This window comes from Eleutherodactylus coqui, chromosome 3, assembly GCF_035609145.1.
Source record: "Eleutherodactylus coqui strain aEleCoq1 chromosome 3, aEleCoq1.hap1, whole genome shotgun sequence".
Classification (NCBI taxonomy): domain Eukaryota; kingdom Metazoa; phylum Chordata; class Amphibia; order Anura; family Eleutherodactylidae; genus Eleutherodactylus; species Eleutherodactylus coqui.
The window spans coordinates 254,909,137-254,923,429 of record NC_089839.1 but is presented as its reverse complement, the minus strand read 5'-3'; the positions used below and the strand labels follow the sequence as shown (position 1 = coordinate 254,923,429).

The following is a 14,293-nucleotide window of genomic DNA, read 5'->3' as shown; positions in this document are numbered from 1 at the left end:
GGCCGCCCACAGCAAGCACTGTGCGGTCCGTCCGTTCACCTCGGAAGTGCCTGACGGACGGACCAGAGCAGGAAGCGGTCTTTTTGACCGCTCCTGCTCTGCTTTAAAGGCACAGAAGAAGATGCCGGCTGGAGGGGACATGCCTGGCGATCGGGCCAGGCCAGGCAAGGGGAGTACAAATTTTTTTTTTTTATGTCAGAACCCCTTTAAATATCACATCAAGTCTCAGTGTCCTCATACCAAGGGGACAGTCAGCCACCGTGCCAACATAGGGAACTGTGTCAGTGATCCACAACTGACACCCAGATGAGACATAAGACGTTTGGAGGCCGCACCTGTCAGGGGAAGGGAAGAGGGAGTCTGCATATGCTACAGACAAGGACTACAGGTGTCTAAACCGTCTTTAGGGAAGCAGAGAGACACAGACAGACAAGCAGGCAAACACAGCTCTGAGTGGGCACAAGACAGTGATATCCAAGCAGTAAAATGACCGGCATCAACTACTGTAAGTTGCTGGTCTTTATATGCCGCAGGGTAAAGGGGATTAGCTGGTGGAGAATACAACACCCTGCCAGCTCAATTAACCCCTACCTGTGAAGGTGTGCACCAGGAAGCTTGTAGAACATGTCCCAGATGCACAACCTAACAGGCGCTCTTCATGCTTGCTCGATTTCCAGTCGAGCGGCTTTTGCAGTTCCCAGTGGGCAAAATATACACTCGTGTAAATAAGCCCTTAGTGGTCTATCAGCCGACGTTTTCACGGCTGGCCTATGTATGCTTCCATCTAAGCAGTTCCCCCTTCCCTCCTAGGTTCTCTGCCTCTCTGGTTTTTGCAACGTGGCAGGATAGGGGCAGAGCCAAGGTCCACTCTACCCCGCCTACTCCTATCGCTGGCTATGGACAAAGGGCGTGTAGGGGGCAGGAGCTTAGGGGGGGGGCTGTATATATCGGCCAGCCGTGAAAACGGCAGCCGATATACGCTCGTGTAGATAAGCCCTAAAGAAGCATTTGCAGCGGCCATGCAATCATGGTGTTGACATTGTGAAAAAACGTGAAAGGGAGATTATGTTGAGAAGCGACGAAACGTTGCGCTTTCTGGGAAAACCTTAGTATGCACATCGAAGAAGCAATGCATCCTTAATAGGACATGCCACAATTTTGTTTTCCATCATGGAATCCAGTAAGACGATGAGCTTTAATCTTAGAATCTACAGGGGGTTGAAGAAGAGCCAAAAGAACTCTTAAGGGTTTCATACTAGGGATAGATGGTTGTGAGTATGGGGCCAAATCTGGTGCTTCTATAGAAATGCCTTCACAGATTCCAAATCTACTCCGTAAGGAACAAGTACTACAGATGATTCTCCAAGAGCTTCTGAAGAGCAGATTCCAAGAAATCTCAAACTGCCACAATCCCTTCATTCCAGGAATCACACGGCTGGGCTGTACACTTAGTGCCTTGCCGTTTCAATAGAAATGGTACATATTGTGTGGGAGGTCATGACCCAACGCTGACAACTTTCTGAGATTTCCATCCCCTTTTCATGTAGATTCTTGTAAAATTCCAGTCCAAGATGTCAGCCCTCCCCTTGTATGCCAAAGCCCCCCAATCAGTAGATCACAGTGCACAGCTGGATACACAAGGCACTATACAGAACAGCATGGAAGTCCCTCGTCCTACAAGCAGGTATTAAATCAAGGTGGAAGGTCTTTTCTTTTAGATTTGCACATTTTGTGAAAGTGGATGTGCTACTATATAAAAGCCAGTATGCCCATAGGCACATGAAGGACGGCCGGCACCTGCAGCGTACGGCAGCTTCCAGATGTACACTTAGGGCTAAATTACACTGAACGCCAATCCAGCTTCTATTCAGCGAGTGTTAAACAGGGGTTTTAGAGCCATTACTGCAACGCGAGAGGGAAATCAGCAGCTGCAAACAAAAACACGGAAAAACACAAACTGAGCGCAGGGTCTACGCTCGCCCATAGAAAACGGCCATCGTCTCGCTACTTTTTAAAGACCGTTGCAAATTATCAAGGAAGATTCCATTTAAATTTGCGCTTTGGTTGACCCACCTCTGTTAGCAAAAAGGTAAGTGCTGCATTTTAAAAGTACACATAGAACATTAACCCCTTAGTGACCGGCCTATCAGGTTTTTACATCCTGAAGATGCAGGACGTGTATGAAAGGGACATCGCAGCATTACATCATACTGCAGGAGCAACCAAAGCACCGCAAATTGTTGTCCCCTCTGGGGACGAAGAAAAAAAAATTAAAATAATTAATTAGTGATACTTTATTGTATTGTTTTTTTTTTTGCCATATTTGTAATAAAAAAAAAAATCTAACTAAAACAAAAATACATAATTGGTATTGCTGTGTCCATAAAAGTTTTACCCATGTTAATATGTTTACTATGGTAACACATTATTTACCCAGAAAAATAAACAAATAACGCCAGAAATGTGCTTTTTTTGGTCACCCTGTTTCCAAGAAAAAAATTCAATAAAAAGCGATCAAAAAGTTGTATGTATTCTAAAATGGTACCAAACACAAACTACAAGACGTCCCGCAAAAAAATGAGGCCTCGCACAAGTATGTGGATGGAGGGGAAAAAAAACAAACAAAAAAAGCTATTGTGCACTGAGGATGGCAGAAAATATTTTTTTAAAAATGTAATATCTTTGGGGGGGGGGGGGGGAAACCCAACACTATAAAAGTCATCGTAGTAATCGTACTGGCCCATAGAATAAAGTTATCATGTTATTTTCGTTTCAGTGTGTACGCCTTAGAAACAAGATGCACCGAAAGATGGCGGAATGTCATTTTTCCCCCATTTCTTCCGACTTGGAATTTTTAAAAAAAGTTTTTCAGTACATTATACGGTACATTAAATAATACCATTGAAAAATACAACTCGTCCCGGAAAAAACAAGCCCTCATACTGCGACGTCGATGGATAAATAAAAGGAGTTATGATTTTTTTTTCTTCTCAGTTCCCCCTTAGGGCTCCTTCACACTGGTGAGGGCGATATTGGGCCGTGAACTCCCTTACGGTACAGAAGCGGGCACCACTCATGCATCCCTGCAGAATATGACGGCCCTATATAAGCAGCACAATGAAGCCATACTTGCCGGCGCTGGAAGGCTTGTATCTGACCTACAACAATGCAGTTCAAGAACTTCCCTGAAGAGACGCATTCCTCCTCACCGCTTCACACTTCAGAGAAATATTCAGAATTAGGCTTCTTCTACAGGGTGTGGAGCGCTACAGGTAGGAGGAACATGTTTATAGTTAGGCAGGGTTCTTTGTAACATGAAGGTTCTCGGTTTTGCTTCTAGTGGATACATTTTCTTTTCTTTGTCTTCGATTATTGTTTGAGAGGACGCAGAAGTGAGCGTCACAGTCTTAAAAAAAAAAAAAAAAGCTATCGGAATAGGTAAAGGGGTCTGCTCACTTTTCCACTGATGACGTATCCATCAGCTGATCGCCCGACCCCGCTCAGGACTGGATGCGATGTATTGATCAGTTCTGCTCTCCCACTGCTGTCATTGGGAATGAAGCCGATGCCGGCACCTCCTCCCCTGTCACCTTCTGACAATGAATGGTCAGCTGTACTGGCCAGCGGGCCAGACAATCAGCTGATGGACCTGACGACCTACACAGAGGATAGGTCATCTAGCAGACAACCTCTTTAAAAAGGAGAAAAACACCAGTCACCTGCATTTTAGTTTTATGAATGCATATCCACAATGCTTAAAGGGAACCTGCCAGCTCAGAACCGAAGCATAAACTAAGTTACGGTGTTGTTGAGGGGGGTGATGGAGAGCCGGGAGACCTTTCCTATACCCACCCCTCCCCATTTTCCGTAGTGTCCCCGTTGATTATGCGCAGTCTGTAAATCTGACTTGAGAACACATGCATGGTGGTCTGAAGTTTGCATCGGAGAGGTATTTTTAAAAAAACCATATCCTCCGGCTCGCCATCACCTCCCAGGATAATACTGTAACTTAGTTCATGGTGCTTCTACTGCCAATGACAGATTCCCTATAGTAGGCACCTATCATAGGGTTCTTTGATTTAGGTTTGTTCAGCAGAAGAGCCGTGAATCAAACATGGCTGCTTTCTTAGAGAAGCCGCGCCGTACCTGTCCATGAGTTGTTACTGAAGTGAATGATCTAAGCAGAAACATCACATACAGCTTCTAAGTCAGCAGTGATACAAGAGACCGCGTCGGCCCTTTATTCGGACTCCATGATACGAGCGCTGCCTTTGAGCGGCTGAAAGTAGGTCCAGTAACATGTAGAGAAGTTTCTCAGCATATTGTATATTCTGCATCCCGCTAGAACTGTGACACAGGGGGAAATTAACAAAGACAGACAGTTTCCATGCAGAGGTTGTCCAGACTGGAACGAGGGATGGAAAATTAGTACTATATTATAAACAACTAAACATTATATAGTGGGTACTGGGGGAATTGGCCAATGACACCCTGTTAGCCCGTTCGCAGATCGCGCTGACCGCTTGTAGATCTGACATGTAACACACAAACACATCATATAATGTAATATAACAAAGGTTGACGTGAGGCTTTCAGTCTGGTTTTAAGAAATGCTGCAGATTCTAAATGCGCATTTATGCTGCGGAATCAACCCGTGAAATACAAGGATTAAATCCCATAGCAGAGCCGCAACTAAAAACACGGCCAACTCTGCAGCGGGTTCCGCCACGTGTGCAGGTGGTCGTACCATCTCCGTTCTTTACACGTGTGTGCGGGTATTCTACAGAGCTGCTCGTGACACTGGGAGCAGAATACGTTTTTTTGGCAAACATGTCATCATTGGCAACTACAGAATTATCCAAAGTAACATAGCAAGTGGAGATATCCCGATAGCCACAAATGGCAAGTGGTTTTTCCGGTAATACGTGGAATCAATTTAGATCACTACTGATATACTTAGGGGCTCGTTCACATCGCCGCTGTGGGGTTACGTTTTCCTGCTCTGTTATGAAACAGACAACGAGCACCCAGTGCCCAAAATGGGACGATCATACAACGGAACCGAACAGACCCCCCTGACCAGTTTCCAGACTGCATTTTACAGGGTGACATAGCCATGTATGCTGCGCTCCGTCACCAGCATTTTACCAAAATTCAGCGATGGAGGTTCCAAAAGGAAACCAACGCTGATGTGAATAAGCCCCAACAAATCATGGCCACCAGCAGGAGGCGTAGAACTGACTGCAGTGCCAAGATAAAAACACTACATAAAGGTTGATAGTAAAGGGGCTGCTCCAAGATTAACTTTTATCCCTTACCCACAGGATAGGCGATAGGAGTCTGATCAGTGGGGGTTTTACCATTGAGATCCCCGTTGACCCCGAGAATAGAGGTCTCATGGGCCCCTCCAAGAGATGGGACAGAGCAGCCGTCCGGCACATGCGGCACCGCTCAGTTCATTTTCAAAAGGGAGACAAAGCGCTGTGGAATAAGTTGGCGCCATCTAAATTAATAATTGATAGTAGCTTGTACTCCGCTACTTTCATCCCCCCCATCAAAATGAATAAAGCGGCGCTGCACATGCGAGCATCGCTCTATTCAATCTGATGTCCCCAAGAGTGGATGCAGCGAGCCTGCAGAGAGAGAAGAGGGGGACACGGGACCCTCTAACCTACCCAGGGGAGAAGTGTTTAAAGTTAATCTTCGTACAACGCCTTTAATATTTTACTACAATAAGACCTCATGCCCACGGCCGGGTGGGATTCAGTATTCGGAATCTCTCAGCGGAATCAGAGCCGGCACCCCCCAGAGACCCTATACTCATCTCTCCGGATCCGCCGCGAGCATCTCGGCTAGTGAGCAGCAGTGCGGAGCATGACACGCCGACGCTGGGCGGTGACGCAATTTCCCACGATACTTCCACTGTGCTCATAGCGGACGTGTCGCAGGACAGACTGCTTCCATTGACTGCAATGGAAGCCGTCCATGCGATTTTACGTATACATTAGAACATGCTGCAATTCTCACCTGAGAGCGGAAAATCGTAGTTGATTTCCGCTTGTGGGCGGGGAGAATCTTGAACCCTTTCCAATCCAATTTGTATCCTGGTTTTCCTACTGGGCTTACTCTTTTTCTGCAGTTATATAACGGCGCTGTCTGCTGGCTAAAGCCAGTACTGCATGAGGTGACATGTTGGATAGGCTGGCAATATACAGTAAGAGAACCCTGACGGACGTCTTCCAACATCGGAGCTGTACAGCCTTAAATAAGAGTGTCTTAAGATGTCAGACAGTGGATTGGAAAGGGTTAACATGGCATGTCTATGGACCGACATTGGTGCGGAATTCGCGGCGGGTGTCTGACCGCGAATTCCGGAGCGATAGTCTATCCCTGAGCATTCGACCTTATGCATGAGCCATTTATGAAGGAGTCAGAGTACAGAAAAACGGTTGTCGGGAGTTTGTGCGCCTCTACAGCCCTGAGCAGGACTACTCGAAGCGGCAATTACTTACACCAACGTGGCTGGTAATACAAAGTGTGGATCCGTGACACGACAACACAAAATCTGCCTTTATCCAAGTAGGCATGAGCACAGCGGCGCCGTGGCTTCAAAATGTGATTTTTATTTTTATTTTTTTTATATATATAACGGCTTCCTGAAATATTAATAATTTAATTTTGTTTCTCCGTTTTTCTCACTTTCCGGTGCGACATCTTAATTCGCGGCAGGAAATTGGAGCGGGATCATATATCACCATCTTCTAGACGCAAGATGGCACAGAACAATACAATTTTCCACTTGTATAAGCAAACAAGTCACTAAACCAAATGACTCTACGAAGAGATCCCGCGGTTCGGCGTCCGCTCGCTGTGCGCCGGGTTTTATTGCCTCTGGGAATTCTAAGATTTCCCACATTCCATCTAATAATTCAGTTAGGAGTCTTGTGGCCGCTAATACACTGCTTTAACAACCCTCCGAGAGCCCGCCGCCAGCCGCCGCGTCCTCGCCCTGCCGTCCCTAGAAGGAGCCGCCGAAATTAACTGAGCAGAAAGTGAATTTCCCCGGCCACAATTATTAACTACCGCTACGCGAGCGCCGATTTTACGAAAATTAGACAAAGCTGAGGAGACGTATGAAAATTCCAGATGCAGCAGATTAAACGCATTAATCAATACGCGCCGTGTAGAGCGGGGTACGTCTGCTGTCCGATTCCCGGTCGTTAGCCGCTGCTCTATTACAGCGCAGGCCTGCAGAGGCTCCGACTCTTAATCAATACGGAAGTTAATTGAGCACAAGCTTATCAATTTGTAACCCTTTCTAAACAGAGCGACGCTTTATCAGTGCCGGGGCCTTCCAGGAGGAGGGCAAGACGGACGTGCGCCAAGATGCTCTTCTCTCTCTGAGGGTGGCGCTGTGCCAACCCAGCAATACGCTGAACAGCTGTATCACCCCGACTACTAACTATACACTGCCCGGCATCGGAAACAGACAATTAAAGGCCCAGGATTGCAACCGATTAACCCCTTAGTGACGCGGCCTATTTTGGACCTCAGGACCCAAAAATGTAGGGAGGATTTTAATCTGCACTTTCCAAAAGCCGTAACACTTTAATTTTGCCGTCAACATGGCCACATGAGGGCTCGGATTTTGCATGGGGAGCTGTAGTTTCTTTTAATTACCTTTTTTTTTTTTGATACATGTAATTATTGCATTATCTTTATTTTTTGGTGGGCTAGGGGGAAAAAAAATGAACACCTCAATTCCAATCTGTCACTGATCTAGATAGTCCATTGCTGCATTCAAAGTCCCATAGGGCTTGTAATTTTTTCATGACCAGATGTCGTTTTTATTGGTACCATTTTGGGGTACTTATTGGCTTTTTTCTTTTTAAATCCCAATTAGGGCTCTTCCACACTTGGGTTTTTTTTTTCACGTGATATCACTGCTTTTTTTTTTTTTTAAACACATTAAATGTCAATAGGAATTTTTAATGTTAAAAATGCATTGCACAAAAAGCGCAAGTTTTGTGCGATGCGTTTTTAATAGAGATGAGCGAGCGTACTCATGAAGGCAAATTAGTCAAGCGAGTATCGCCATTTTCGAGTACATGCCTGCTCGTCCGAAAAGATTCGGGGCCGGCAGGGGAGAGCGGCGAATTGCGGGAGTGAGCAGAGGGTGGGGGAGAGATCCACCCCTTCCCTCCCCCGAATCTTTTCAGGCAAGCAGGCATGTACTCGAAAATGGCGATACTCGCTTAAGTAATTTCCCTTAACGAGTACGCTCGCTCATCTCTAGTTTTTAACATTAGAAAGTCCCATTGACATTCACAAAAAAAAAAAAAAAAAAGCGACATCACGTGAAAAAAAAGTGCAAGAAAAATGCAAGTGTGAATGAGCCCTTATCGCCGTTTAGTGAGAGGCGAAAGAAAAAAAAAAAAAAAAAAAGCTTTTGGACTTTGATAGATTTTGACAAGAGGGGGGAGGGGGGAATTGTTGCTTTTTTTGTACACAGTTTTTATATCTTATAGGCGATGCGATGATTGCTCTGATAATACACCACAGTACTTCTGTATTGCAATGCATTAACACATCATAATGTTCACAGGCCATGGCTATCCGTTTGCTTCTTCTTTTCCTTTCCATGTAGCGGCTCCCACAATAAAGCAGCTGCCCAGAGACAAATCGCAAGTGTGAACTGGCCTTACTATTAGCCAGCCGGCCTTACTATTAGCCAGCCGGCCTTACTATTAGCCAGCCGCTGGCAGTATTTACACGGAACGATTATTCTTCACTCCGGAGATAAACTGAACGATAATCATGTAAAAGGACCTTTCTAGTATGTTAACCTATAGAGATGAAGCATGACATAGCGTGTACACATGGCAACGACACACAACGAGAGCTTGTGGGTACGGTTTACCATCCGTGTACTGTCCACATACACACCTCACTGACTCAGCATTAGTTATGCTATACAGACGGGGCTTTTTTGTTAACCACACGGACTGTTAAATGAAAAAAAAAAATTTTTAAATAGCAGCACGACCTATTTGGGTCCGAAATCTCAGACCACATTCAAGTCAATGAATGCGCAAAATTAGCAGAGCGCAATTGGAGGACACCATGTGCACTGGGTTTATTTTACTGATCATTACTAAGCAATTATGGGGGGAAAAGCTCCTCCGGGACCCACACAAGACCAGAGTATGACCACCTCCGGTTATGGACACTACCGAGCAAGCTGTTATACGCCATTTCTGTATCACCCATAGAAGTGAATGGAAGTTCTGAAAAACACGTAGCACAGAGAGCTGCACAGTTTTTTGCGCAACTGCTGAGTCACGGAATGTATTTAGTTAACTCTCATGAACTTCTATGGGAGTTACAGGAGGAGTGTAGCAAAGTCTGCCCTAATGAAGGATACGGCGACTCATGGCTGAGACGGCAATTTGATAGTAACGAGTAAAGTCGCCGTGGAGCTTGAAAAATTCTAATCATTTATATGCTGAAGAAGTTCTCCACTTTGGATAATCCCTACTGGTCCAAAGGATCCCTTGACAAAAAGCAGATCCCAAAAGTGTCCCCTTGCTGCGAACCCAATCAATCAGCTCCTATTTGGGGGAGGAAATGTGCAATTTCCCAACAGCGCCACCACAGGGAAAACAGAGCATTACACAGTGTCCATTGGAATGCATGGGTTGTCCGTGTAAGGCAGGACAGGTCTGGTCCTCCAGGAAGAGAGACACTCTTTATAACAGTAGAGTAAGTTGTTACCAGACACCTCTGGCAGCGGCTTATCTCCGGTGACTACATAAGGATCAGGCACTCAGCGTCTGCTGAATATAGTGTACATGAAATGTCGACAAACGCGGAAGAGAGGAAAAAAAATGAAACATAATAAATTTCAATAATTTCTTCGACTAAAAACCTTGTTCTAATAATCAATGTGGTCCTGGAATACAGAGCAGCGCCCTGCAAGGCGAATCGCACACCAGTACGGGAAACGCTGGAAGAATCCGATACAACTATCATCCATCGGGCGCTTTAGAGACGCACAACGGGGTCATTTACGGAAACGGCAGGAAGAAAATGCAAAGGGGTTTTCCAAGTTATATAGAATAAAAAAAAACAAAATACTACAAAGGGCAGGAAAGGGTTAAAAGCAGACTAGAGTATTCTAACCAACAGGGTGACGGGGGACGTGTCCGTATACGAATACGTGACGGCTGCAGCCAATCACTGACCTCCGTGATCTCAAGCCGTATGTGAACGAACCCATTGGAATCCGTGTGTTCTATTGGCTGCGTATTTTTAACCCTTTACCAACTTCTGTAGGTTTTTTTTATATTACTTTGAGAGCCCCTATATTCTCAGGATAGGTCATCAATAGCTGATTTTCGGGGTCCACCATTCAGGATCCCCACTGATTGAAGAGACCACAGTACTGGGGTAGGTGCCGCGGCCTCGTCTCAGGCCTGTGAGCAACTCAGTCCCAATCACACCGTTACCAAGCTGTAATACCAGGCACGGCCACTGCACTACCAATGGTGCTGTGCCTGGTATGGACTACAATGGCAGCGCCACTGTCATTTCGATCAGCTGATCGCTAGCGATTGTGAGCGTCTGACCCCCGCCGATCAATGATTTGATGACTGATCCCGAGAACAGGTCATCAGTGTTGTAGTGCTACAAAGGAAAAAAAAAAAAGCTTGTTCCAAGCGCATCTGTAAAATACGTTTATTCTGAAACGCTGCAGCAGAGCGCAACGCTGGAGAAAAGGGTCGAGCAGCAGATCCAATACTGATCTGCCAAATGTTTTACTACCAAGACACCTAGAAATAAGATAACCGACGGCAAGGCACATCCCAGCTCGGCCACCACTGAATCTCCTCTGAACCAAAAGATACTTTTTTCTTTTTAAATCAGATTTAATGTTGATTGAAAGCGGCATCCAAGACGGACAATAAGGCTCCCTGCGGGCGGCCGGACACACTGACAGCGCGTCAAGCATTATCGCAGACTGCTGCACTAAACCCAGGAACGTCTCCTGGGGGCATCGACAAAGACTCCTACACCCCATACCGGGCGCCGGGAGAAGCTGCTGTGAAGGAAGAGAGCAACATACGACGATCATCCCCATACACACAAGACGGCTGAAGCTACATCAACTGGAATCATGTGACCAAAAACACACAAAGACATATATATTTAGGACGCTCATTTTTGTTCAGCTGGCCGTCTGATTTAACCCTTTCCAGTCCACTGTCTGACGTCTAAAGAAATTCTGATTGAAGGCTGTACAGTTTCCGATGTCGGAATACGTCCGGCAGGGTATTCTTACGGTATATTACTGGTCTCTCTGTTGTCGGGGGCCTCTCCAGCGTGTCCTATACCGCAGTACTGGCTCTAACCAGCAGATGGCACCATTGTATAATTGTAGAAAGAGAAAACCCCCTAGGAAACCCTGAATCCAAAATTGGATTGCAAAGGGTTAAGGTCCGTTTATTGAGTGAATCACGCCATCTTTCGCTCATTCCCTCTGTTTATACCGGCAGATACATCGTTGGCTCATTCATACCAGATATCATTCAGTCGTTCATTCGCTGTCTTAGGCCTCTCTCGCAGACGTTTGTGCACAGCGGTTAGTGCTGTGCAACGCTCCCATTCATTACAGTAGGCCTGCTCACACAAGCGTCTGACAGCGATGCATGTTTGGCTATTTTCAGCCCTGTGTCGCGGCTGCTGATAACGTGGCACAACTTGGCACCACAGTTGTTGGCAGCATTAAACACCAGCGCTAGCTGCACTACCAAAAAAAAATAAAAAAATTAATACTCACCTTGCAGGTGCCATCGGGGTCCCCAATGCCGCTCTCTGGACCTCCGGGCAGGCTGCCGGGCACTTGTCAGGCAGTCCAGAGGATCTTTTGCTAGTGACCAGGATTGAATTCCCTGGCTCCCATCAAGAGAATGCTTTGATTGGCTGAGACAGCTGAGTGACAGCCAGCTCAGCCAATCACAGCCAGCGCTGGATGCACCAATCGCAGCGATTGAATGGCTGCGATTGGTGCATCCAGCGCTGGCTGTGATTCGCTGAGCCAGCTTTCATTCAGCCAATCACAGCAATCTCTGGAAATCCTGCAGTGACATTCAAAGGAAAGAACGAAAACCATTGGCCTACGGGCGTTCACAGGGGTGAGTTTCACGTGCGACGGCCATCTGATATGGATGGGAGCTCACTCGTGTTAACCTCATGCACAGCGATTTTTAGTTCGCAGCGATGCTGTAAGATTGGAAAGTTTTTTTAAAAAAAAGACGGCTGCATGTTCTACTTTTTGGTGATTCTGCTTACAGAAATCGCCAATTATGTCATATATCTCAAAGAAAAAAAACCATCACAAACATACGCCATTGAAAGCTATTGGCAGCACCTGCGAGCTTTTCGTGCACGTGGGAAACGCAAATATATAGACACGAATCGATGCGTGTAAAAAAAAAAGCCACACAGAGCGCTAACTTCCAGAAACACAAGTGTGAATCAAACATGCATGAAGTTTATTTCATCTCGACGATTATAAACCCACAACAAGTCAGGAGCGCCGACATGTTTCAAGCCGTACCGGCGTGCTTCCCGGCCACAGCTATAGGAGCCTCCCCGGCGCAAAAGGCAAGTCTTGTTTTAGTTTCTGCTCCTTCGCTTTTAATCAGAATGTAATAAAGTTGTATTCATGCTGGAAGATCTTCTTTCCGGTCGTCCAAGTTGGGCTGCACTCCCACGGGGCGAGCGCGGTACGGGAACAAGAAGCTCGGGCCGACGCCGCATTTGGCAACTCGCGCTTTTCACTGCCAGACGATGCGCTTTTGCTTTAAAGGAAACAAACGAATAGCATCGCTTCTGTGAAATAGCAACTTCCATGTGCGTGAAAAAATATCGCAAGCGCTTCCCGTCGACTACAAAAAATAAACCGCACATGCATCTTACGGCGCGCGATTTTTTTTTCAAGATCCGATAATAAAACGATAGGCGAATTTCTTCTACGGGAACGCCCAAAAATACAACATGCTGCGATCCCCCCCCCCTCGCTCATGTGAATAAATCCGTTCAAAAGAATTGGTTTCGCATTCGTGCGTCTCACATTGCGCAAAACTCGTGTGAGATTCTCGCCTGTGTGAACAAGCCCTTAAAAAGAGGTGCATACGATAAAATAACAAAAAGACACAATACTTACCTCTCGTCTCCCCCGGTGATGATCTCGCTGTCAGGTGACCACTGCAGCCAATCAGAGACCGCAGCCTCACCATTCTCAACGCCTGGCATCATGGAGCCTAGGAGAACGGCAGCCGACGCCACCACCTCCGACTAGCAGCATCTGCCAGCGAGATCGTCTCAGAGCCGCTTTAACGTTTCCCAGTTGAAGAGATTTTTATTGAAAAAAAAAAGAAAGAAATTTAAACTAAAAGTCTTAATCGATCCCTTTAAACTTCCAGAAAAAAAAACAAAACCATGCAGCGGCGTGCTGCGCTAATAATTCCGGCATTTCTGCTGAAATCCGTAACAGACAGCCAAAGTTTTCCAGGACTATACATTTTTGACAGGAAGAGCAACTGAGTGACAAGTCTGCATTTATTCTAAACAGAACCAGATCTAAAAAAACACACAAGAATCCCCAAACCGCGTGAGCGGAACCGTCCGCAGCAGCGCAAATCCATAAAGCACCGGTCACAAGGAGCTGTATACCCTAGTAACACCCTATATACACACACAGCAGCAGGAATCTCCCCCTGATACAAGCTATTGCCCGCTGTTATCAGCCCTGAGCCGCCCAGTGCCCCCCCGTCCAGCAGACACGCAGATCGCCGGCTGTCTGGCACGGCCATTAGCAGGCGGCAGCCGCGTCTCCCCTCCCCCTTACCGAGCTTGCCCCGGGAATCCTCCAGCTTCTGGATCTGGTTCTCCAGGAAGAGCATCGCGACCCCGAAGGTCAGCACCGCCAGCAGCTGCAACTTGGGCGGCATCATAATCCTTAGGAGACCCATCAACCTAACCTATGGCGACATAACGTGGGCAACAGACACGGCCCCCGGCGGAGAGAAGCACCCGGCGCCGGGCTCGTTCCGCGGAGGAGGAGGGCAGCACAACAGTCTGCGGCTCCAGCGCTGGATGTACACTGACTCTCCGCCGCTCCTCCAGCTCTAGCCGCAGCAGCAGCGCCGGCCCATTGCGTCTGACGTCACACCTCCACGCCCCCTACGTATGACGTACGCAACCTTTCCTCCGTTGTGACTGGTTGCTA

The 14,293-nt window shown here is 46.7% G+C and overlaps 1 protein-coding gene across 1 annotated transcript in view; it reads right to left on the bottom strand.

Moving 5' to 3' along the window:
- HS2ST1 (heparan sulfate 2-O-sulfotransferase 1) overlaps positions 1–14,216 on the bottom strand; it is a 140,361-nt gene extending 126,145 nt beyond the window's left edge. The window contains exon 1 of the mRNA XM_066597319.1: positions 13,913–14,216. Coding sequence (XP_066453416.1) covers positions 13,913–14,036 — 124 coding nt within the window. The 5' untranslated portion in view covers positions 14,037–14,216. The remainder of the gene's footprint in view (positions 1–13,912) is intronic.
- Between the last annotated feature and the right edge of the window lie 77 nt (positions 14,217–14,293).